The sequence below is a fragment of the Taudactylus pleione genome, unplaced genomic scaffold, assembly GCF_031769625.1.
Source record: "Taudactylus pleione unplaced genomic scaffold, aTauple2 ptg000597l, whole genome shotgun sequence".
NCBI classification, from domain to species: Eukaryota; Metazoa; Chordata; class Amphibia; order Anura; family Myobatrachidae; genus Taudactylus; species Taudactylus pleione.
Window position 1 is genome coordinate 1,601,980 of NW_028284999.1, and position 27,343 is coordinate 1,629,322.

At 47.9% G+C, this 27,343-nt stretch overlaps 1 protein-coding gene across 1 annotated transcript; it reads right to left on the reverse strand.

Annotated features, from left to right (window-relative positions):
* Positions 1 to 255: 255 nt before the first annotated feature.
* On the reverse strand, positions 256 to 26,609 carry LOC148480783 (olfactory receptor 52K1-like). The gene is made up of 2 exons (XM_088453868.1): positions 26,476 to 26,609; positions 256 to 1,399 (listed from the first exon to the last, which is right to left on the reverse strand). The coding sequence occupies exon 2, from the start codon at positions 1,362 to 1,364 to the stop codon at positions 393 to 395; it is 972 nt and encodes a 323-aa protein (XP_088309994.1). The 5' UTR covers positions 1,365 to 1,399; positions 26,476 to 26,609; the 3' UTR covers positions 256 to 392.
* Between the last annotated feature and the right edge of the window lie 734 nt (positions 26,610 to 27,343).

Sequence of the window (27,343 nt, forward strand, 5' to 3'; positions counted from 1 at the left end):
ACCAAGGGATCCGGTTATAGCATATAGCGGCCCAGTCTTCCAGATTATTTATAAATGAGATCTGTACACTTGATATTACACTGCAGGTTGTATCACTTAGCTCATCGCACAACAATACAACACAGGAGGCTAAGAGCGTTGCGGAGGCGAGACGCACTCAGGGCATAATAATACGAATCAAACTTTATTATAAATTCATAAAAATCAAATGGGTTTACTTATAAAAATAGAGGCAGCCGCCACCGTCCTCATACACGCGGCGATGGGCAGTCACATAGGGGCTTTAGCCTATTTTACCTGCCAGGGTTTTATTAACGTCTTGTTAAGCCGCCACTGCAGTGTATGTGAGTGGTGTTTTCCTAGCGACCCATCGGCCCCCAGAGAATGCCCACTTATTGTTTGCTAGCGGAACAAGATCCAAAAGGTCTCCTGCCATATATCCTCTTCAGGCTGTTCCTGATCTCCCTCATTTTCAGTCCATAGATGATGGGATCAGCACTTGCCGGAATCAGGAAATTAATAAGGCTAATCAGGTTCTGAACATCGTATGAAACAAGAGAGCTAATTCTGTACACGATGGAGGAACACATGCCACTCAGGAACGTTAGCATGGTCACCAGCAGGTGGGTGCTACACGTTTGCCAGGCCTTTTCAGAGCCTCTTCCAACCAGTAATTTCATCACTGCAGAAAGAATCCTCAGGTAGGAGACCAGGATGAAGGTCCCATCGGTCACTGTGATGAGGACCCTTAGCAGTAGACCTACAGCTTGTACTTTGGTGGTATCTCCACAAGCCAGGTTCAAGAGACTCATATTTTCACAAGCAAAGTTGAATATGATGTTGGATCTACAAAATTGGACCCTTGCAGCAACAAAAACTATCAGGGAAACATAGAGGAAACTTCGGACCCAACCAATGAAGATGAGCAACGTCAGGGTCCGCTTGGTGACAATGCAGTGGTAGCGTAATGGCATCATTACAGCCACATACCGGTCAAATGCCATTAATACGAGTAAGTTAGACTGACAGGTGCCGGTTAAGTAGATAAAGAACATTTGTACAAAGCAGCCGGTCAAGGTTATCTGGTTTAGTTCATATATTAGCCCCAGAAGAAACTTCGGCATGACGGCGGTAGTGTAGGAGAGGTTGCCGGCAAAGAGTAGGGAAATGAGTGCATACATGGGTGAGTGCAGAGTCTTCTCCAGCCAGATGGAATAAATCATCACACCGTTACTGATCACCAGGATCACATAGATGGAAAGAAACGGTATAAAGAGGACCCGTCGGGACTGCGAGATCCCAGGAAAGCCACAGAGGATGAAATAGGTGTGTGAGAAGCTGGTGTTCGGGGCAGGAGCCTCCATTGTGGGTGGCAAAGTCTGGCAGATACCTGCAGAAACTGAAAGCAAGAACACAGACTAAGAATAATCTCTTCTACATGTGCATCATACACTGTACATTATCCTACCGCGGAAATAATGTGGGCCACAGACAACGAGGGCATGTCCATGATGGGTACAGTAGAAGGTGCAGACCATGAGAACAGATTTTTGGACATATTTACCAAAAAGTATTTGCCAGGGGTTGTAGATAAAATGCCGACCATCGGCATGCCGAGTAACGAAATCCTGGCACCAGAATCCCGAGCCGGGGATGAGACACCGGCGCCAGAATTCCGACAGGAGGGGAGATGCCGTCCCGGCAGCCGGCATGCTGATGGTAAATACAGCAGAAGCCCTAATCCTAACCCCCATGGGGTAGGGTTAGGATTAGGCACCCCGGGGGCTTTAGGGTTAGGCTACGGGAGGGGGGAGGTTAGGTTTAGGCACTAACAGGGAAGGTTAAGGGGATAAGGAGGGAAGATTAGCTTACTTTCCCCTGTCGGGATTCTCAGTATCAGGATGTCGCCATCAGTCTTTTGACAGTTGGCATCCCGAGGGCCGGGCCCCCATACCCAACCCTTTGCCAGATATCCCCTGAAAACACCTGTCTTTTTGTTTGTTTTTATTAAGTATCGCCTGGATGTCCTTTACATCATCATGACAGCATGATGGTGACCAGCAGCCCATCCGGCCACATAGTCGGCCATAAATAAGTATTAAAATTGTATTTAGATTTTCCTTATAAAATTATACTTTTCATTGGCTTTTATGTATTTAAGGAGATATTGAGGCTTATAGTGTGGGGTTTACACAGCCACACGACACACTAGCTACACCCACACAGCACTGGTCACACCCACACGGCACACTGGCTACACCCACACAGCACTGGTCACACCCACACGGCACACTGGCTACATCCACACAGCACTGGTCACACCCACACAGCACTGGTCACACCCACACAGCACGCCACAGCTTCACTGCTCACAATAGTCCCATTTTCAGGCCCATGTGGCCTTTAATTCGGCTCTGATGGGGGTTTCTAAAATGGCAAATCTTCAGATGGCATTAGCCATTGTAGCCAATTGGCACAGATTGCAAAATGTTCCAGGAGAAGGATCGGTAGGATTCCGTCCCGGTAACGGCGGCTCGCTGCGGCGCAGTACAGTGATGGGCTCCTGCACCCAGAAGTATAGTGATCGCATTAACACTAATTTCCCTTTTACACATCGCAGTGACGGAGCCACTGTCCCTGCATGTGATTATTCATACATCCTAGCAATACTTCATTTCTTATTGCTGCAATAAGCGCCAATAAGAAAACATCATTATCGGGACACATACAGTACTTAATAAATGTGTCTCTGGAGTAGTAGCCTTTCCAATCTGGATTTACCTCTAACTGGGCAGCATGGATGGTGCAGTGGTTAGCATTACTGCCTCGCACCACTGAGCTCTGTCAAAATATGTGTGTGCTATATACTAATTGTCTATAAGTAATAACTACATATGGGATGGGCGGTATAATTCCTGCATTATATAACAGCAATTATCTGTCAATTAGAATTTTCTGAAAAAAAGTAGCTGGTTCTTAATTTCCCCATCACTGTGAGTCCCATCAATGAGAGCTGGGGATAACGGAGAGGCCGGGGGCTGGCGATGTCGGAGAGACGGGGGGCTGGCGATGTCGGAGAGGCCGGGAGCTGGCGATGTCGGAGAGACGGGGGGCTGGCGACATCGGAGAGACCGGGGGGCTGGCGATGTCGGAGAGACGGGGGGCTGGCGATATCGGAGAGACCGGGGGGCTGGCGATATCTGAGAGACCGGGGGGCTGGCGATATCGGAGAGACCGGGGGGCTGGCGATGTCGGAGAGGCCGGGGGGCTGGCGATGTCGGAGAGGCCGGGGGGCTGGCGATAACGGAGAGGCCGGGGGGCTGGCGATATCGGAGAGGCCGGGGGGCTGGCGATATCGGAGAGGCCGGGGGGCTGGCGATATCGGAGAGGCCGGGGGGCTGGCGATATCGGAGAGGCCGGGGGGCTGGCGATATCGGAGAGGCCGGGGGCTGGCGATATCGGAGAGACCCGGGAGCTATTTATAAAGTAGTGAAAGGTTTCTGAAGAAAAAAAGTCATCAATGTATTTGACAACAGGTTACCACATAGAATCATCGCTTTCTCCTGCGCAGCCAGTAAATCGCGTGTAACATTGCATCCCCATAGCGTGGTATGAGAACTGCGATGCATTGTCAGGTTATAGGAGCTGAGATTAAGTACCAACCAATCAGCTCCTAACTGACAATTTTAAAACACAGCCTGTACAATGACAGTTAGAAGCTGATTGGTTGGTACTTTATCTCCGTCAACTTTATCTCTTTTCAAGTTTTAGTACATAGACCCCATGTCTTGGAGAGAGATAAAGTGGATGGAGATGAAGTACCAACCAATCAGCTCCCGTTACAGGCTGTGTTTGAAAAATAAGTTATCAGCTGATTGGTTGGTACTTTATCTCTCTGCAAGGCTTAGTACATAGACACCTAAGCCATCTGTGCATAGCGTTATGCAGAACATACTGGTCTGCCATCCACAACGTTTGGCAAAAATTAGTACTGTGCCTGCGCAATTTCCATCTCATGCAGAACAGATAGAAGGCAAAGTGCTTACTGACTTTATCGGCTCACACATGCCCAGCCTGGAGCTACAGTTATGGTGCATGCCCGGGCTCTCTTGCCCACACCTGCTATAGTGAGGCCTCTCCTGCCCACACCTGCTATAGTGAGGGCTCTCCTGCCCACACCTGCTATAGAGAGGGCTCTCCTGCCCACACCTGCTATACAGAGGCCTATCCTGCCCACACCTGCTATACAGAGGCCTCTCCTGCCCACACCTGCTATACTGAGGCCTCTCCTGCCCACACCCGCTATACTGAGGCCTCTCCTGCCCACACCCGCTATACTGAGGCCTCTCCTGCCCACACCCGCTATACTGAGGCCCCTCCTGCCCACACCCGCTATACTGAGGCCCCTCCTGCCCACACCCGCTATACTGAGGCCCCTCCTGCCCACACCCGCTATACTGAGGCCCCTCCTGCCCACACCCGCTATACTGAGGCCTCTCCTGCCCACACCCGCTATAGTGAGACCTCTCCTGCCCACACCCGCTATAGTGAGACCTCTCCTGCCCACACCCGCTATAGGGAGGCCTCTCCTGCCCACACCCGCAATAGGGAGGCCTCTCCTGCCCACACGTGCTATACTGAGGCCTCTCCTGCCCACACGTGCTATACTGAGGCCTCTCCTGCCCACACGTGCTATACTGAGGCCTCTCCTGCCCACACGTGCTATACTGAGGCCTCTCCTGCCCACACCCGCTATACTGAGGGCTCTCCTGCCCACACCCGCTATGTTGAGGGCTCTCCTACCCACACATGCTATACTGAGGGCTCGTTGTGATTGGAGAACAGCCCTAACCCAGAGCATTGTGCTACCTGCAAAGACGAGTGAGAGGGGGCAGTTTAGCGCATGACATTGGGAGACACCAGCGGAACTTCAGTGGGTGTAACTGTGATATGACCCCGCTGCAGGAGATCTATCTTATCCCTGAGTGTACTGTGCACAAGGCTGTATATAGTCACATCTGGGTAACTGTGATATGACCCCGCTGCAGGAGATCTATCTTATCCCTGAGTGTACTGTACACAAGGTTGTATATAGTCACATCTGGGTAACTGTGATATGACCCCGCTGCAGGAGATCTATCTTATCCCTGAGTGTACTGTACACAAGGCTGTATATAGTCACATCTGGTAACTGTGATATGTCCCCGCTGCAGGAGATGTATCTTATCCCTGAGTGTACTGTGCACAAGGCTGTATACAGTCCCATCGGGTAACTGTGATATGACCCCGCTGCAGGAGATGTATCTTATCCCTGAGTGTACTGTGCACAAGGCTGTATATAGTCACATCTGGTAACTGTGATATGGCCCCGCTGCAGGAGACATATCTTATCCCTGAGTGTACTGTGCATAAGGCTGTATATAGTCACATCTGGTAACTGTGATATGACCCCGCTGCAGGAGACATATCTTATCCCTGAGTGTACTGTGCATAAGGCTGTATATAGTCACATCTGGGTATCTGTGATATGTCCCCGCTGCAGGAGACGTATCTTATCCCTGAGTGTACTGTACACAAGGCTGTATATAGTCACATCTGGTAACTGTGATATGACCCCGCTGCAGGAGATGTATCTTATCCCTGAGTGTACTGTGCACAAGGCTGTATATAGTCACATCTGGGTAACTGTGATATGTCCCCGCTGCAGGAGATCTATCTTATCTCTGAGTGTACTGTGCACAAGGCTGTATATAGTCACATCTGGGTAACTGTGATATGACCCCGCTGCAGGAGATCTATCTTATCTCTGAGTGTACTGTGCACAAGGCTGTATATAGTCACATCTGGGTAACTGTGATATGACCCCGCTGCAGGAGACATATCTTATCCCTGAGTGTACTGTACACAAGGCTGTATATAGTCACATCTGGTAACTGTGATATGACCCCGCTGCAGGAGATATATCTTATCCCTGAGTGTACTGTACACAAGGCTGTATATAGTCACATCTGGGTAACTGTGATATGACCCCGCTGCAGGAGATCTATCTTATCCCTGAGTGTACTGTGCACAAGGCTGTATATAGTCACATCTGGGTAACTGTGATATGACCCCGCTGCAGGAGATCTATCTTATCCCTGAGTGTACTGTGCACAAGGCTGTATATAGTCACATCTGGTAACTGTGATATGACCCCGCTGCAGGAGATGTATCTTATCCCTGAGTGTACTGTGCACAAGGCTGTATATAGTCACATCTGGTAACTGTGATATGACCCCGCTGCAGGAGATGTATCTTATCCCTGAGTGTACTGTACACAAGGCTGTATACAGTCACATCTGGTAACTGTGATATGTCCCCGCTGCAGGAGATCTATCTTATCCCTGAGTGTACTGTACACAAGGCTGTATACAGTCACATCTGGTAACTGTGATATGTCCCTGCTGCAGGAGATGTATCTTATCCCTGAGTGTACTGTACACAAGGCTGTATACAGTCACATCTGGTAACTGTGATATGTCCCCGCTGCAGGAGATGTATCTTATCCCTGAGTGTACTGTACACAAGGCTGTATACAGTCACATCTGGTAACTGTGATATGACCCCGCTGCAGGAGATCTATCTTATCCCTGAGTGTACTGTACACAAGGCTGTATACAGTCACATCTGGTAACTGTGATATGTCCCCGCTGCAGGAGATGTATCTTATCCCTGAGTGTACTGTACACAAGGCTGTATATAGTCACATCTGGTAACTGTGATATGTCCCCGCTGCAGGAGATGTATCTTATCCCTGAGTGTACTGTGCACAAGGCTGTATATAGTCACATCTGGGTAACTGTGATATGTCTCCGCTGCAGGAGATCTATCTTATCCCTGAGTGTACTGTACACAAGGCTGTATATAGTCACATCTGGTAACTGTGATATGTCTCCGCTGCAGGAGATCTATCTTATCCCTGAGTGTACTGTACACAAGGCTGTATATAGTCACATCTGGTAACTGTGATATGTCTCCGCTACAGGAGATCTATCTTATCTCTGAGTGTACTGTACACAAGGCTGTATATAGTCACATCTGGGTAACTGTGATATGACCCCGCTGCAGGAGATCTATCTTATCCCTGAGTGTACTGTACACAAGGCTGTATATAGTCACATCTGGTAACTGTGATATGTCCCCGCTGCAGGAGATCTATCTTATCCCTGAGTGTACTGTGCACAAGGCTGTATATAGTCACATCTGGTAACTGTGATATGTCCCCGCTGCAGGAGATCTATCTTATCCCTGAGTGTACTGTGCACAAGGCTGTATATAGTCACATCTGGTAACTGTGATATGACCCCGCTGCAGGAGATCTATCTTATCCCTGAGTGTACTGTGCACAAGGCTGTATATAGTCACATCTGGTAACTGTGATATGTCCCCGCTGCAGGAGTTCTATCTTATCCCTGAGTGTACTGTGCACAAGGCTGTATATAGTCACATCTGGGTAACTGTGATATGACCCCGCTGCAGGAGATCTATCTTATCTCTGAGTGTACTGTGCACAAGGCTGTATATAGTCACATCTGGGTATCTGTGATATGTCCCCGCTGCAGGAGATGTATCTTATCCCTGAGTGTACTGTGCACAAGGCTGTATATAGTCACATCTGGGTAACTGTGATATGTCCCCGCTGCAGGAGATCTATCTTATCCCTGAGTGTACTGTGCACAAGGCTGTATATAGTCACATCTGGTAACTGTGATATGACCCCGCTGCAGGAGATGTATCTTATCCCTGAGTGTACTGTACACAAGGCTGTATATAGTCACATCTGGTAACTGTGATATGACCCCGCTGCAGGAGATCTATCTTATCTCTGAGTGTACTGTACACAAGGCTGTATATAGTCACATCTGGGTAACTGTGATATGTCCCCGCTGCAGGAGATGTATCTTATCCCTGAGTGTACTGTGCACAAGGCTGTATACAGTCACATCTGGTAACTGTGATATGACCCCGCTGCAGGAGATGTATCTTATCCCTGAGTGTACTGTACACAAGGCTGTATATAGTAACATCTGGGTAACTGTGATATGTCCCCGCTGCAGGAGATCTATCTTATCCCTGAGTGTACTGTACACAAGGCTGTATACAGTCACATCTGGTAACTGTGATATGACCCCGCTGCAGGAGATGTATCTTATCCCTGAGTGTACTGTACACAAGGCTGTATACAGTCACATCTGGTAACTGTGATATGACCCCGCTGCAGGAGATGTATCTTATCCCTGAGTGTACTGTACACAAGGCTGTATACAGTCACATCTGGTAACTGTGATATGACCCCGCTGCAGGAGATGTATCTTATCCCTGAGTGTACTGTACACAAGGCTGTATATAGTCACATCTGGGTAACTGTGATATGACCCCGCTGCAGGAGATGTATCTTATCCCTGAGTGTACTGTGCACAAGGCTGTATATAGTCACATCTGGGTAACTGTGATATGTCCCCGCTGCAGGAGATCTATCTTATCTCTGAGTGTACTGTACACAAGGCTGTATATAGTCACATCTGGGTAACTGTGATATGACCCCGCTGCAGGAGATGTATCTTATCCCTGAGTGTACTGTACACAAGGCTGTATATAGTCACATCTGGTAACTGTGATATGACCCCGCTGCAGGAGATGTATCTTATCCCTGAGTGTACTGTACACAAGGCTGTATATAGTCACATCTGGGTAACTGTGATATGTCCCCGCTGCAGGAGACGTATCTTATCCCTGAGTGTACTGTGCACAAGGCTGTATATAGTCACATCTGGTAACTGTGATATGTCCCCGCTGCAGGAGACATATCTTATCCCTGAGTGTACTGTGCACAAGGCTGTATATAGTCACATCTGGTAACTGTGATATGACCCCGCTGCAGGAGATCTATCTTATCCCTGAGTGTACTGTGCACAAGGCTGTATATAGTCACATCTGGTAACTGTGATATGTCCCCGCTGCAGGAGACATATCTTATCCCTGAGTGTACTGTGCACAAGGCTGTATATAGTCACATCTGGTAACTGTGATATGTCCCCGCTGCAGGAGATGTATCTTATCCCTGAGTGTACTGTGCACAAGGCTGTATATAGTCACATCTGGTAACTGTGATATGACCCCGCTGCAGGAGATGTATCTTATCCCTGAGTGTACTGTACACAAGGCTGTATATAGTCACATCTGGTAACTGTGATATGACCCCGCTGCAGGAGACGTATCTTATCCCTGAGTGTACTGTACACAAGGCTGTATATAGTCACATCTGGTAACTGTGATATGTCCCCGCTGCAGGAGACCTATCTTATCCCTGAGTGTACTGTACACAAGGCTGTATATAGTCACATCTGGTAACTGTGATATGACCCCGCTGCAGGAGATCTATCTTATCCCTGAGTGTACTGTACACAAGGCTGTATATAGTCACTTCTGGTAACTGTGATATGACCCCGCTGCAGGAGACCTATCTTATCCCTGAGTGTTCTGTGCACAAGGCTGTATATAGTCACATCTGGTAACTGTGATATGTCCCCGCTGCAGGAGATCTATCTTATCTCTGAGTGTACTGTGCACAAGGCTGTATATAGTCACATCTGGTAACTGTGATATGACCCCGCTGCAGGAGATCTATCTTATCCCTGAGTGTACTGTGCACAAGGCTGTATATAGTCACATCTGGTAACTGTGATATGTCTCCGCTGCAGGAGATCTATCTTATCCCTGAGTGTACTGTGCACAAGGCTGTATATAGTCACATCTGGTAACTGTGATATGTCTCCGCTGCAGGAGATGTATCTTATCCCTGAGTGTACTGTGCACAAGGCTGTATATAGTCACATCTGGTAACTGTGATATGTCCCCGCTGCAGGAGATGTATCTTATCCCTGAGTGTACTGTGCACAAGGCTGTATATAGTCACATCTGGTAACTGTGATATGACCCCGCTGCAGGAGATCTATCTTATCCCTGAGTGTACTGTGCACAAGGCTGTATATAGTCACATCTGGTAACTGTGATATGACCCCGCTGCAGGAGATCTATCTTATCTCTGAGTGTACTGTGCACAAGGCTGTATATAGTCACATCTGGTAACTGTGATATGACCCCGCTGCAGGAGATGTATCTTATCCCTGAGTGTACTGTGCACAAGGCTGTATATAGTCACATCTTGTAACTGTGATATGACCCCGCTGCAGGAGATCTATCTTATCCCTGAGTGTACTGTGCACAAGGCTGTATATAGTCACATCTGGTAACTGTGATATGACCCCGCTGCAGGAGATGTATCTTATCCCTGAGTGTACTGTACACAAGGCTGTATATAGTCACATCTGGTAACTGTGATATGTCCCCGCTGCAGGAGATCTATCTTATCTCTGAGTGTACTGTACACAAGGCTGTATATAGTCACATCTGGTAACTGTGATATGTCCCCGCTGCAGGAGATCTATCTTATCCCTGAGTGTACTGTACACAAGGCTGTATATAGTCACATCTGGTAACTGTGATATGTCCCCGCTGCAGGAGATCTATCTTATCTCTGAGTGTACTGTACACAAGGCTGTATATAGTCACATCTGGTAACTGTGATATGTCTCCGCTGCAGGAGATGTATCTTATCCCTGAGTGTACTGTACACAAGGCTGTATATAGTCACATCTGGTAACTGTGATATGACCCCGCTGCAGGAGATCTATCTTATCCCTGAGTGTACTGTGCACAAGGCTGTATATAGTCACATCTGGTAACTGTGATATGACCCCGCTGCAGGAGATCTATCTTATCTCTGAGTGTACTGTACACAAGGCTGTATATAGTCACATCTGGTAACTGTGATATGTCCCCGCTGCAGGAGATGTATCTTATCCCTGAGTGTACTGTACACAAGGCTGTATATAGTCACATCTGGTAACTGTGATATGTCCCCGCTGCAGGAGATGTATCTTATCCCTGAGTGTACTGTACACAAGGCTGTATATAGTCACATCTGGTAACTGTGATATGACCCCGCTGCAGGAGATCTATCTTATCCCTGAGTGTACTGTACACAAGGCTGTATATAGTCACATCTGGTAACTGTGATATGTCCCCGCTGCAGGAGATCTATCTTATCCCTGAGTGTACTGTACACAAGGCTGTATATAGTCACATCTGGGTAACTGTGATATGACCCCGCTGCAGGAGATGTATCTTATCCCTGAGTGTACTGTGCACAAGGCTGTATATAGTCACATCTGGGTAACTGTGATATGTCCCCGCTGCAGGAGATGTATCTTATCCCTGAGTGTACTGTGCACAAGGCTGTATATAGTCACATCTGGTAACTGTGATATGTCCCCGCTGCAGGAGACCTATCTTATCCCTGAGTGTACTGTACACAAGGCTGTATATAGTCACATCTGGTAACTGTGATATGACCCCGCTGCAGGAGATCTATCTTATCCCTGAGTGTACTGTACACAAGGCTGTATATAGTCACTTCTGGTAACTGTGATATGACCCCGCTGCAGGAGACCTATCTTATCCCTGAGTGTACTGTGCACAAGGCTGTATATAGTCACATCTGGTAACTGTGATATGTCCCCGCTGCAGGAGATCTATCTTATCTCTGAGTGTACTGTGCACAAGGCTGTACATAGTCACATCTGGTAACTGTGATATGACCCCGCTGCAGGAGATCTATCTTATCCCTGAGTGTACTGTGCACAAGGCTGTACATAGTCACATCTGGTAACTGTGATATGTCTCCGCTGCAGGAGATGTATCTTATCCCTGAGTGTACTGTGCACAAGGCTGTATATAGTCACATCTGGTAACTGTGATATGTCCCCGCTGCAGGAGATCTATCTTATCCCTGAGTGTACTGTGCACAAGGCTGTATATAGTCACATCTGGTAACTGTGATATGACCCCGCTGCAGGAGATCTATCTTATCCCTGAGTGTACTGTACACAAGGCTGTATATAGTCACATCTGGTAACTGTGATATGACCCCGCTGCAGGAGACCTATCTTATCCCTGAGTGTACTGTACACAAGGCTGTATATAGTCACATCTGGTAACTGTGATATGACCCCGCTGCAGGAGATCTATCTTATCCCTGAGTGTACTGTGCACAAGGCTGTATATAGTCACATCTGGTAACTGTGATATGTCCCCGCTGCAGGAGATCTATCTTATCCCTGAGTGTACTGTGCACAAGGCTGTATATAGTCACATCTGGTAACTGTGATATGTCCCCGCTGCAGGAGATGTATCTTATCCCTGAGTGTACTGTGCACAAGGCTGTATATAGTCACATCTGGGTAACTGTGATATGACCCCGCTGCAGGAGATCTATCTTATCTCTGAGTGTACTGTACACAAGGCTGTATATAGTCACATCTGGTAACTGTGATATGACCCCGCTGCAGGAGATGTATCTTATCCCTGAGTGTACTGTGCACAAGGCTGTATATAGTCACATCTGGTAACTGTGATATGTCTCCGCTGCAGGAGATCTATCTTATCTCTGAGTGTACTGTACACAAGGCTGTATATAGTCACATCTGGTAACTGTGATATGACCCCGCTGCAGGAGATGTATCTTATCCCTGAGTGTACTGTGCACAAGGCTGTATATAGTCACATCTGGTAACTGTGATATGACCCCGCTGCAGGAGATGTATCTTATCCCTGAGTGTACTGTGCACAAGGCTGTATATAGTCACATCTGGTAACTGTGATATGACCCCGCTGCAGGAGATGTATCTTATCCCTGAGTGTACTGTACACAAGGCTGTATATAGTCACATCTGGTAACTGTGATATGACCCCGCTGCAGGAGATGTATCTTATCCCTGAGTGTACTGTGCACAAGGCTGTATATAGTCACATCTGGTAACTGTGATATGTCTCCGCTGCAGGAGATGTATCTTATCCCTGAGTGTACTGTACACAAGGCTGTATATAGTCACATCTGGTAACTGTGATATGACCCCGCTGCAGGAGATCTATCTTATCCCTGAGTGTACTGTGCACAAGGCTGTATATAGTCACATCTGGTAACTGTGATATGACCCCGCTGCAGGAGATCTATCTTATCTCTGAGTGTACTGTACACAAGGCTGTATATAGTCACATCTGGTAACTGTGATATGTCCCCGCTGCAGGAGATGTATCTTATCCCTGAGTGTACTGTACACAAGGCTGTATATAGTCACATCTGGTAACTGTGATATGTCCCCGCTGCAGGAGATGTATCTTATCCCTGAGTGTACTGTACACAAGGCTGTATATAGTCACATCTGGTAACTGTGATATGACCCCGCTGCAGGAGATCTATCTTATCCCTGAGTGTACTGTACACAAGGCTGTATATAGTCACATCTGGTAACTGTGATATGTCCCCGCTGCAGGAGATCTATCTTATCCCTGAGTGTACTGTACACAAGGCTGTATATAGTCACATCTGGGTAACTGTGATATGACCCCGCTGCAGGAGATGTATCTTATCCGTGAGTGTACTGTGCACAAGGCTGTATATAGTCACATCTGGGTAACTGTGATATGTCCCCGCTGCAGGAGATGTATCTTATCCCTGAGTGTACTGTGCACAAGGCTGTATATAGTCACATCTGGTAACTGTGATATGTCCCCGCTGCAGGAGACCTATCTTATCCCTGAGTGTACTGTACACAAGGCTGTATATAGTCACATCTGGTAACTGTGATATGACCCCGCTGCAGGAGATCTATCTTATCCCTGAGTGTACTGTACACAAGGCTGTATATAGTCACTTCTGGTAACTGTGATATGACCCCGCTGCAGGAGACCTATCTTATCCCTGAGTGTACTGTGCACAAGGCTGTATATAGTCACATCTGGTAACTGTGATATGTCCCCGCTGCAGGAGATCTATCTTATCTCTGAGTGTACTGTGCACAAGGCTGTATATAGTCACATCTGGTAACTGTGATATGACCCCGCTGCAGGAGATCTATCTTATCCCTGAGTGTACTGTGCACAAGGCTGTACATAGTCACATCTGGTAACTGTGATATGTCTCCGCTGCAGGAGATGTATCTTATCCCTGAGTGTACTGTGCACAAGGCTGTATATAGTCACATCTGGTAACTGTGATATGTCCCCGCTGCAGGAGATCTATCTTATCCCTGAGTGTACTGTGCACAAGGCTGTATATAGTCACATCTGGTAACTGTGATATGACCCCGCTGCAGGAGATCTATCTTATCCCTGAGTGTACTGTACACAAGGCTGTATATAGTCACATCTGGTAACTGTGATATGACCCCGCTGCAGGAGACCTATCTTATCCCTGAGTGTACTGTACACAAGGCTGTATATAGTCACATCTGGTAACTGTGATATGACCCCGCTGCAGGAGATCTATCTTATCCCTGAGTGTACTGTGCACAAGGCTGTATATAGTCACATCTGGTAACTGTGATATGTCCCCGCTGCAGGAGATCTATCTTATCCCTGAGTGTACTGTGCACAAGGCTGTATATAGTCACATCTGGTAACTGTGATATGTCCCCGCTGCAGGAGATGTATCTTATCCCTGAGTGTACTGTGCACAAGGCTGTATATAGTCACATCTGGGTAACTGTGATATGACCCCGCTGCAGGAGATCTATCTTATCTCTGAGTGTACTGTACACAAGGCTGTATATAGTCACATCTGGTAACTGTGATATGACCCCGCTGCAGGAGATGTATCTTATCCCTGAGTGTACTGTGCACAAGGCTGTATATAGTCACATCTGGTAACTGTGATATGTCTCCGCTGCAGGAGATCTATCTTATCTCTGAGTGTACTGTACACAAGGCTGTATATAGTCACATCTGGTAACTGTGATATGACCCCGCTGCAGGAGATGTATCTTATCCCTGAGTGTACTGTGCACAAGGCTGTATATAGTCACATCTGGTAACTGTGATATGACCCCGCTGCAGGAGATGTATCTTATCCCTGAGTGTACTGTGCACAAGGCTGTATATAGTCACATCTGGTAACTGTGATATGACCCCGCTGCAGGAGATGTATCTTATCCCTGAGTGTACTGTACACAAGGCTGTATATAGTCACATCTGGTAACTGTGATATGTCCCCGCTGCAGGAGATCTATCTTATCTCTGAGTGTACTGTACACAAGGCTGTATATAGTCACATCTGGTAACTGTGATATGACCCCGCTGCAGGAGACCTATCTTATCCCTGAGTGTACTGTGCACAAGGCTGTATATAGTCACATCTGGTAACTGTGATATGACCCCGCTGCAGGAGATGTATCTTATCCCTGAGTGTACTGTACACAAGGCTGTATATAGTCACATCTGGTAACTGTGATATGACCCCGCTGCAGGAGACCTATCTTATCCCTGAGTGTACTGTACACAAGGCTGTATATAGTCACATCTGGTAACTGTGATATGTCCCCGCTGCAGGAGATCTATCTTATCCCTGAGTGTACTGTACACAAGGCTGTATATAGTCACATCTGGTAACTGTGATATGTCCCCGCTGCAGGAGATCTATCTTATCTCTGAGTGTACTGTACACAAGGCTGTATATAGTCACATCTGGTAACTGTGATATGTCCCCGCTGCAGGAGATGTATCTTATCCCTGAGTGTACTGTACACAAGGCTGTATATAGTCACATCTGGTAACTGTGATATGTCCCCGCTGCAGGAGATGTATCTTATCCCTGAGTGTACTGTACACAAGGCTGTATATAGTCACATCTGGTAACTGTGATATGACCCCGCTGCAGGAGATCTATCTTATCCCTGAGTGTACTGTACACAAGGCTGTATATAGTCACATCTGGTAACTGATATATGTCCCCGCTGCAGGAGATCTATCTTATCCCTGAGTGTACTGTACACAAGGCTGTATATAGTCACTTCTGGTAACTGTGATATGACCCCGCTGCAGGAGATCTATCTTATCTCTGAGTGTACTGTGCACAAGGCTGTATATAGTCACATCTGGTAACTGTGATATAACCCCGCTGCAGGAGATCTATCTTATCCCTGAGTGTACTGTGCACAAGGCTGTATATAGTCACATCTGGTAACTGTGATATGTCTCCGCTGCAGGAGATGTATCTTATCCCTGAGTGTACTGTGCACAAGGCTGTATATAGTCACATCTGGTAACTGTGATATGACCCCGCTGCAGGAGATCTATCTTATCCCTGAGTGTACTGTGCAAAAGGCTGTATATAGTCACATCTGGGTAACTGTGATATGACCCCGCTGCAGGAGACATATCTTATCCCTGAGTGTACTGTGCACAAGGCTGTATATAGTCACATCTGGTAACTGTGATATGACCCCGCTGCAGGAGACGTATCTTATCCCTGAGTGTACTGTGCACAAGGCTGTATATAGTCACATCTGGTAACTGTGATATGTCCCCGCTGCAGGAGATGTATCTTATCCCTGAGTGTACTGTGCACAAGGCTGTATATAGTCACATCTGGTAACTGTGATATGACCCCGCTGCAGGAGACCTATCTTATCCCTGAGTGTACTGTGCACAAGGCTGTATATAGTCACATCTGGTAACTGTGATATGTCCCCGCTGCAGGAGATCTATCTTATCCCTGAGTGTACTGTACACAAGGCTGTATATAGTCACATCTGGTAACTGTGATATGACCCCGCTGCAGGAGATCTATCTTATCCCTGAGTGTACTGTGCACAAGGCTGTATATAGTCACATCTGGTAACTGTGATATGACCCCGCTGCAGGAGATGTATCTTATCCCTGAGTGTACTGTACACAAGGCTGTATATAGTCACATCTGGTAACTGTGATATGACCCCGCTGCAGGAGATCTATCTTATCCCTGAGTGTACTGTGCACAAGGCTGTATATAGTCACATCTGGTAACTGTGATATGACCCCGCTGCAGGAGATGTATCTTATCCCTGAGTGTACTGTGCACAAGGCTGTATATAGTCACATCTGGGTAACTGTGATATGACCCCGCTGCAGGAGATCTATCTTATCCCTGAGTGTACTGTACACAAGGCTGTATATAGTCACATCTGGTAACTGTGATTTCTACTTCAGGGTCCATAGGGGGTCCACAGGGTTGACCTTGGGGTATAGGTTGGGAACCAAATCCGGGCACCACGCAGTTAAAGCTTTTAGCTCCCAGGATGCACTTGGGTCCACTCTCCCTATAACCCCACCCCCAGCCAGAGGCACCTCAGTTTAAGTTGTGCCCGGCCGGAGTCGGGTCACCGTTTAGTGCAGTGGGGAGCTGATTAGCAGCCCCTAAGCTTTATTTTTTTCTAAAGGACAGAGTTTTTTATTTTTCCTTTGGATTCTTCAGAGCGGCAGCGTCAGACTGTCCATAGGACGTCTAAGCTGCCGCTCCGTCACCCCGCTGGCGCTGAGACGCCAGTACAGATCTGGGGATCTCAGCGGGACCCCAGAGTCTGTACTAGCCGGACTCTGCGGGCGCCCAGGACTGCTGCCGGATTCACGGGGAGCAGGTAAGGCGCGGGTCACCGCTTGCGGTGATCCGCGCATTTGAAATGCAGTCCTGTGCCTCCGGTCTCTGGGGACAGACCGGAGGCGCCGGCAGTGGCGGCGGGCCCCCCATACCCCGTGTGTCCACTAGACCACCAGGGACTTAGTGTTCGGTGCAGGGAGCCGGCGTCCCGGGGGTTAATAGCCGGCCAGGGGAGACAGCCTTCCCTGTTATAGCGGCTCCTCCCCTCAGCTCAGCGCGCCTTTCAGTATCCATAGTCTGGCGTCGCTGAGCTGCTTCCTCCGCGGGCCACGCTTCTTCTGAGGTCTCCAGCGGCCATTTTTTCTCTGTGGTGCAGCAGAAATCTCTGGAGATGGCAGTGAGTCCAGTCCCCCTGCGTACCTCACCATTAGGTCAGTGTACACAGCGCTGTAGCCTTCCCAGACACTGAATCTGGGTAAGTTGCATGCAGTGTAATAGTGCAGTATATTATATGACATGTTTATGTATATATGTGTATATCTGCATTGTATGTGACTTATGCTAGTGCTGACTGTACTTTATTCTCTCACCTGTCAGTGTATATCTATCCCTTTCCTTATCTGCCCTAATACAGCTGTACTTGGGGTGGTTCTGAGACCTCACATTTATATACTTGTTAATATTTGTGAGGTTTGTCACATACTGTTGCGTGCTGCACGTTGCCATATTTTGAGTGGAACTGTGTGTTGCATACGCTGAAAATGGGTCCCTGCAGCTAATTTTTAGTTTCAGTCAGGACCAGTATAGCGCTGCTTGATCACAAGGCTTGGTCAGATATGTCTGACCAGGAGATAGAGCGTTATACTGCACCCATTTTTACTATCCTGCAAGCCATGTGCTGCAGGTGTTAGTGCGGAGGATTTAACTCTTAAAGGGTTCTGTATGTGGCGTCATCGGGTGCCGGTCCCTTTCACGACCCCCTTGGGCTGTTTGTTTTCTCGGGATCCTCTTAATTGCGGATCGCCGGGCGGGCCCCATTGTTGTACCTCACTTGGGGTTACTTCACCATACTGCCCTTTTCATCTCAGGGTATCTCGCAGTTTCTTGCACTCTTCCCCTGTGACACAGACTACCGCTCCCTACAGGGGTTTTTTCGAGTATATGAATTCCCCCTGGTGCCACAATAGTCTGTCATGCCCCTTGCAGGGATTACCACAACAGCCACCCTGGGTGGAAGTCGTTTTTCTATGAAACGCAAATTGGCGTGGTTGACGCCCTGTGGTTACTTCCCACTTGGCTCTACCGTGAACTGGATACTGTTTTGGGCTCTTTCCCTCTTACACGGGGGGGAAGCCTATCTCAAGTATTATTATCCCTGCTTTCGGGCTGGTAGCAGGTCCATTCTGGTTAGAGTGAATGTTGACCTGCACCTGTATCATACACCCTCAGTATTACGTGCATTCTGGGTCCCTGTTGCTGACTAGCGGGTGGATCGCAGGGCGGGACTCTGGCTGTTGCCAGATATGAGGTATTACAACAGTGTTTGGTCTCCTGTCCCAAATTCCCTGAGGGTCATCATGAGCCCCTCCTGGGGTGGATGGGCGTGTTACTCGTCGGATTACAGACGTTACTACGCATCCCATTCCTGCGTGGTCGGATTCTTCTGATCCGTAGGTGGTAACTCTGCCTGAAATCAGTATACTCGCTTTCAGGGGTTGTTAACCAACCATGCTATAGCCATGGTAGGATGGGTAATACTATTGCATACTGAGCTGATGTATTTGTAATGTTTTTCCCCTCCAACACGTCTGGGGTTCAAGTGTATTTGGTCGCTCACGTAATATATGCAGTTGTCATAGGTGGACATGCCTATATTGGATACCAGCTCCAAACTTTCAGAGTTCCGGCTGCGACGGTATCCTCCGTAATACCCTATGGCTGCGCTCTGGGAATGCAGAGGTGCAGATACCATCTATAGGGTATATCTGACCTTGACAGTGGCAGTACAAATTTCCCGCCGTCAGCTATGCTCACTACGGGGCCTCAGACTATTAAGTCTTTTTGTCCTCTGGGTCAGCCTAAAGGTCTGTTTTTTCATTGACTGTCGGCCTTTACAAGGGCTGACATATCCAGTTCCGAGCAGGCCTGGACTGCCAGCCGATCCTGCTTCTGAACCAACGGATATATCGTCAGCCTGACGAGACAGGCCTACCACTGGGAGATGGCGATTTCTCAGTTTGCCCGGTACTAGTGTCTAGTTGCCGCGGCTACGTGGGTAGGAGGGTACGCCCTCTCTTTGCTCAGGCGGCCTATTTCCATGTGATGGTACGCAGGCCCTTATTCGGAACAGGGCCTTACAAATCCAGAAAGCTATACAGTTGTTGCGGTAAGCGGAGCTAATTGGGCCATCCCCACTTTCTCAGCGAGGGACTGGTTGTTCTGCTTTCTTTCTGGTGCGGTGGCTGAATGGTCCTCTTTGGCCTATTCTCTGTCTCAATTCCCCGAACCAGTTCCTAAAGCTACCTGGGTTCAGGAAGCAATCCCTATGCTCCATCATACTATGTTTGGAACCCGGGGACTTTATGGTATCACTGGATATACAGGACGCGTGCCTACGGGTACTTACAGAGACCTTACCTCAGCATGGACTGAGGTTTGCTGTATCACAGCACTTACGATTTTTCGGGCTCTGCCTGTTGGGACTGATCTCAGCCCCACAGGGGTTTACCAGCATTTGGGATTTTCTGACAGTTCTTCTGTTCAGTATATCCCAATGCTCCTGTACCTGGATGGCCTCCTGCTCTTAGCAGGATCACCGGGGTACTTTACAGCCGGGTCTGGTTGACTGTGGGTTCTTCAGGGTGCAGACGTTTAATCAAGGGGAAAAAAGTCCTCCCTGCATCCCTCTCTGGGTATTCTTCACCTAGGAGCCCTGCTGGATTCTCAAAATCTGAGAATTCTTCTGGCTTAAGACGGCATCTCCACTCTTCCATTAGGAGTACATGGATGTCTGCGCAGTCGCCATATGTCTTTACACTCTGGGATGCATGGTCCACTATTCAGTGTCTGCCTTTGGAAGGGTGGAATGGGCTCAGTTCCATTCCAGGCCTTTCCATAATTGGCTTATCTACAGATGGAACGAGTTTTTTCTGTCGGATCACTGTTCAAACGATGATGCTCTCCCCGGAGGCAAGTCGGTCCCTTTTCGGGTGACTATGGCCATCTCGTCCAGGGTATTCTTTGCTAAGGACAGTGTCTGGTTCGCATCCATTTCAGTGCAATTGGATGTCTGTCGATTCCACCCTGTCAATTAACTTGTTGGAACTTTAGCCTGTCTTGGGCTTCACTCTGGCATAGCCCTTGTTTCCAGGTGAACCTGAAAAAGTTCAGTCCGACAGGGTCAGAACAGTGGCTTCCTTTTTAGCAATACTGTTCGTTGGGTGGCAATGTCAGGTATGTCATACATTCGGGAATTGTCTGAGGGTCTCCTCCCGACCATCTCGACAGTGTTCATTTCGGGTGCTCTCCATTGGGAAGCGGGAGTCCTCAGCCGTTACGACGTGCATCCCGGGGACTAGTCTCTTCCCCAAGAGAGGTTTCATCTCCTGGTGAGCAGGGGGGGGGGGCCCTCCTGAGGTGACACTCATGGCCTTCTGACTCTATCACACTATGGTGTTACAGTCCAACTCTGGGGATTCTGAAGCAACCTTCAGTGACTCTTTGTCGGTGAAGGGGTTCTTCCAATTTGCGTACCTGTGTTCTCCAGTCTCCATTCTTCCTCGAGGGAAGTGTTTCAATAGAGACAGAGATGCTTTCCTGCTGGTGGCTCCTGATTGCCCCAGATGTCAGGGGTACTTGGTTTTTCGGAGTCTCTCCATCGATACTCCATTCCTGATGCTTCGCTACCCAGACCTGTTGTCTCAGGGTCCTGGGGTTTGCCTTGGACCTGGGTCGTTTGTCTTTGACTACGTCCCTATAGTGGTCTTACGGCTTCCATGGCGTTGTCATCGTTGGAATGATTGGAGCACATGGATCAGCTTTTGCTGGGACCTACCACAATCTGTGGCAGCCATAATTCTTATGGTATTATACCTATCAATACGATCCTCTGGTGTCCAGGATTTCCAGATTTTCTGGCATTCCTTCCGGCTGGCTTGGGTTTCTCCCTCGGCCTGGCCTTCCTGACAGTGCAGATCTCTACACTGTCAGTATGATTAGGTTATGGAATTGCTCCGCTCTGATATCCAGTTCATCCTTTGGAGTGTTCTCTGGATTATGCCTCCATTTGTCCTCCCTAGGGTCTCCTTGGGAGTTAGTAGTGGTTCTTCGTTAACTCCGGGGAAAGTTAATGGAACCGCTGGTTGTAATAGCCATTACATGGTCTATTGCTTTGGCTTTCTCTCTTTCTATCAGGGAGTTTATATCAACCAGGTGAGTGTCGGAATTGGGAGCGTTCTCATGTGGCTCCCTCTTCTGGAGGGCATCTTGTTAGGGTGTGAGTTGCTCTCACCCTGTGTTTCTTCTTAGTGATTTTCAGGTTCCATATTATTCTGGAACTTATGGTGCGGCCATTCAGTCCCCAGTCCTCTCGGCTGGTGTGGCCTCATTGACTGTGGTCCGGCCTCTGTGGATTTATGTGATCCATTCAAGTTCCTGACGGAAATCGGACTCCTTATTGGTGGTCTGAGATTTCTGGTTTTAACAGAAAAGGATGGCCGGCCTATGGCCATATGTTGGCTGGACGGCCTCGTATGTCTTCTTCAGGGGCCTACCCATGGGTAGGCCTTTCTGTTGTTGCTGCTTGTTTTTTTTTCTCGGGCCATGTAACCCTCGTGGGTGGCTCGCGGTGGCACCTTGGCTGGTTTGCCTTGCTAGGTGGCCACCTGGTCTTCTGTCTACACCTTTTTAAGGTTCTAGGCATTGTTTTCCTTTGCCTCTCAGGATGCTTCCTTTTTGGCGGCGGATTCTCCTCTCAGCACAGGAGCGTCCCCTCCCTTGGTTGAACTGCTTTGGGACATCCCCAAGGTCAACCCTGTGGACCCCCTATGGACCCTGAAGTAGAAAACAAGAGATATGGTAAGAACTTACCTTTGTTATCTCTGTTTCTACGAAGTCCATAGGGTCCACAGGGCGCCCGCCCTGACGCACCTGGCTTCAAATGGGCTGTGTGACTGGTCACCGGTTTTCCGTCTCCCATTTCTGTGAGTATGGTTATCGAGTGTTCCAGTTTTCTCTCTTTTTTTCTCCTCCTCCGGCCTTTGGCTACTTACAAACTGAGGTGCCTCTGGCTGGGGGTGGGGTTATAGGGAGAGTGGACCCAAGTGCATCCTGGGAGCTAAAAGCTTTAACTGCGTGGTGCCCGGATTTGGTTCCCAACCTATACCCCAAGGTCAACCCTGTGGACCCTATGGACTTCGTAGAAACAGAGATAACAAAGGTAAGTTCTTACCATATCTCTTGTTATGTCCCCGCTGCAGGAGATCTATCTTATCCCTGAGTGTACTGTGCACAAGGCTGTATATAGTCACATCTGGGTAACTGTGATATGACCCCGCTGCAGGAGATGTATCTTATCCCTGAGTGTACTGTACACAAGGCTGTATATAGTCACATCTGGGTAACTGTGATATGACCCCGCTGCACGAGATCTATCTTATCCCTGAGTGTACTGTACACAAGGCTGTATATAGTCACATCTGGTAACTGTGATATGTCCCCGCTGCAGGAGATCTATCTTATCCCTGAGTGTACTGTGCACAAGGCTGTATATAGTCACATCTGGGTAACTGTGATATGACCCCGCTGCAGGAGATGTATCTTATCCCTGAGTGTACTGTACACAAGGCTGTATATAGTCACATCTGGTAACTGTGATATGACCCCGCTGCAGGAGATCTATCTTATCTCTGAGTGTACTGTGCACAAGGCTGTATATAGTCACATCTGGTAACTGTGATATGTCCCCGCTGCAGGAGATCTATCTTATCCCTGAGTGTACTGTGCACAAGGCTGTATATAGTCACATCTGGTAACTGTGATATGTCCCCGCTGCAGGAGATCTATCTTATCCCTGAGTGTACTGTGCACAAGGCTGTATATAGTCACATCTGGTAACTGTGATATGTCCCCGCTGCAGGAGATCTATCTTATCCCTGAGTGTACTGTGCACAAGGCTGTATATAGTCACATCTGGTAACTGTGATATGTCTCCGCTGCAGGAGACATATCTTATCTCTGAGTGTACTGTGCACAAGGCTGTATATAGTCACATCTGGTAACTGTGATATGTCCCCGCTGCAGGAGATGTATCTTATCCCTGAGTGTACTGTACACAAGGCTGTATATAGTCACATCTGGTAACTGTGATATGACCCCGCTGCAGGAGATGTATCTTATCCCTGAGTGTACTGTACACAAGGCTGTATATAGTCACATCTGGTAACTGTGATATGACCCCGCTGCAGGAGATGTATCTTATCCCTGAGTGTACTGTACACAAGGCTGTATATAGTCACATCTGGTAACTGTGATATGTCTCCGCTGCAGGAGATCTATCTTATCCCTGAGTGTACTGTGCACAAGGCTGTATATAGTCACATCTGGTAACTGTGATATGACCCCGCTGCAGGAGATGTATCTTATCCCTGAGTGTACTGTACACAAGGCTGTATATAGTCACATCTGGTAACTGTGATATGTCCCCGCTGCAGGAGATCTATCTTATCCCTGAGTGTACTGTACACAAGGCTGTATATAGTCACATCTGGTAACTGTGATATGTCCCCGCTGCAGGAGATCTATCTTATCCCTGAGTGTACTGTACACAAGGCTGTATATAGTCACATCTGGTAACTGTGATATGTCCCCGCTGCAGGAGATCTATCTTATCCCTGAGTGTACTGTGCACAAGGCTGTATATAGTCACATCTGGTAACTGTGATATGACCCCGCTGCAGGAGATCTATCTTATCCCTGAGTGTACTGTGCACAAGGCTGTATATAGTCACATCTGGTAACTGTGATATGTCCCCGCTGCAGGAGATCTATCTTATCCCTGAGTGTACTGTACACAAGGCTGTATATAGTCACATCTGGGTAACTGTGATATGTCCCCGCTGCAGGAGATGTATCTTATCCCTGAGTGTACTGTACACAAGGCTGTATATAGTCACATCTGGTAACTGTGATATGTCCCCGCTGCAGGAGATCTATCTTATCCCTGAGTGTACTGTACACAAGGCTGTATATAGTCACATCTGGTAACTGTGATATGACCCCGCTGCAGGAGATCTATCTTATCCCTGAGTGTACTGTGCACAAGGCTGTATATAGTCACATCTGGGTAACTGTGATATGTCTCCGCTGCAGGAGATCTATCTTATCCCTGAGTGTACTGTGCACAAGGCTGTATATAGTCACATCTGGGTAACTGTGATATGACCCCGCTGCAGGAGATGTATCTTATCCAGGCTTGCCTACCCTCCCGATTTGGTCGGGAGCCTCCCGAATATCGGGTGCCGCTCCCGACCCCCCGGAAAGGCAGGCAAGCCTCCCGGCTGTCGCCTGACCCCCACATAACTACTTGAAACCCCCCGCAGCGGGGATGCCCGATGACGCGATTCGCGCTGATCGTGTCTCCGCCCCCCGCTTCACAATGCCTTTATTACTGCAGGAGATGTATCTTATCCCTGAGTGTACTGTGCAGATACGCTATGTGGATGGTGCACCAATGATGCATCTTAGTAGGCACAGTCAGTGGGCACCTCATTTGGAAGACCCATGCCATTAGCATAAAGTCGCAGTCCCGGCAACCTCTGAATCGGGCCCCAGGTGTAGACATATTACAAGCTGGAGTAAGATGTGTATCACTATAATTATTATCATCATTTATCATTACAGGCGCCGCTAATTCTGATCACAGTACATCATATTGTCCTGTGTGCTTTTCATTACCTTACAATTTCAGATGTTTTTACACTTTTCTCTCAGGTTACATACACGTTACACACACACACATTACACGCACATTACGTACACGTTACACATACGTTACATACATTTTCCTGTTCCCTTGGAAGACATTTGACCGCAGAAATAATGATTCATGTAATTTTGCAGCACATTTTCTGTCCCTTGCAAGTGAAGCGTTACAATGTAACATTTCCGCCATGTCAGGTGTAACGCTCTGCGCCGTAGGTTATATATTTACAGTGTATCCTTTAGAGATGAGTGATGCGGCTTTGTTTCTGATCTTCCGCCCAAGTTCAGATCTCAGTTGGGAGGTAAAACGTCACCTTTCACGGACATCTCGGCGCAGATATCAGTGATGACGTTTTGTCCGTGAAAGATGACACTTTGCTGCATTCTGAGATCCAAAGTCGGCGGGAAGATCTGAGACAAATCCGAAGCGCTCGTCTCTAATGTATGCCCTAATGCTGAGCATATACTGACCATAGAAATTGTGTACACATTAATAAATGTGTATATTCACCTGCCTGCAGCCCTGTGTACATCTGTGCAGTCCATACACTCGTTAGTTACTCATTCTCATCGCATTCACAGACTCTCACAAACATCACCTATGTCACAGCGCCCCATAATACCCCCGATACGTCTCTGTAACCGCAGGTGGAGGTGCCTTTGTAATGCATACGATTCTGTATCACTCCACCTGCGCTCCTACGCTGGTTCCAGAGCATGAGCTGTAGGAAAACATGCTCTGCAAATGGCCGTGCGTGCAACCCAACATCAAGCACGTTATGACATAAATCAGATTGTGCGCTTATTCTCCTATTATGCTGATGGAGGTTTTAGCTGCCAGTGACCTCTCTGTAATCATAACTAGGTGATACTGGAATTGGAACGGTCTCTTCCAGTCTCATTGTTGTGCAGACCATTTACTCAGTCAGCCATTCCCTGTTACATGTGTTTGTTGTGTCACCTGAACATCCGCTGTTTCCTACCTTCTAAACCATCTTCATTGTCAGCAGTGGGGCGCAGGAGATGTCAGCAGTGGGGCGCAGGAGATGTGCTGTGTCTGCCCCTCACCTCACGGTCTCCGCCATTCCTGTAACGTGCGCCAGCGTTTATGTTCCCTGCAGTTCTGTCCCTTTTATTCAGCACTGGAGAGTCCCTGGTGATAGCCACTAATTAGTGCAGGGAACACACCTTAATATCTGTTACTCATTAGCATGTAATTAATAGCTTCCCATGTGCATTTCATCACCAATAGCATCAACCTAATTATGTGCTTGGTGCACTAAGAGGAATTGTTGGGATACATCAGTGCTGGGATGATAACAGGGAGCTGGCTGGGAGCAGGACACAAATTATACATAGAAATTACAGATGTGCGTCCTCCCCCATGTTTTGGTTTTGGATCTGGTTCATCTTCTTGTTTTGGTTTTGGATCTGTATTTAAAAAAATAAGAACCCAGCTAAAATGACGCCATTTTGACCTGTTAGCATGCCATCCAAAACTCAGTATTCAGTTATTAAATCCAAGTTCCAAACCGCGAGAAGATCCGACCCTGGACTCGGTACGATTCAGTACCTCAAAGTGATTCCGAACATGAACGCGGTTCGACTCAGATCCCCTAAATTTGGTTGTTGTCGATTGTCTGAGAACCGGACCCGCACATCTCTAATAGAAATATTTATAGAGGTAAAGGGTTAATAATAATGAGACAGACCGTACGTTGGAGCATTTTCACAGACGTCCTAGTCACATAATTGGGCTGAACATAAGCAAAGTGATCTGACAAGTTTAGACAGTGATTGGGGGTGGGATGTACTAACACTGAAATTCTGACCGCATACCCCATACGTATA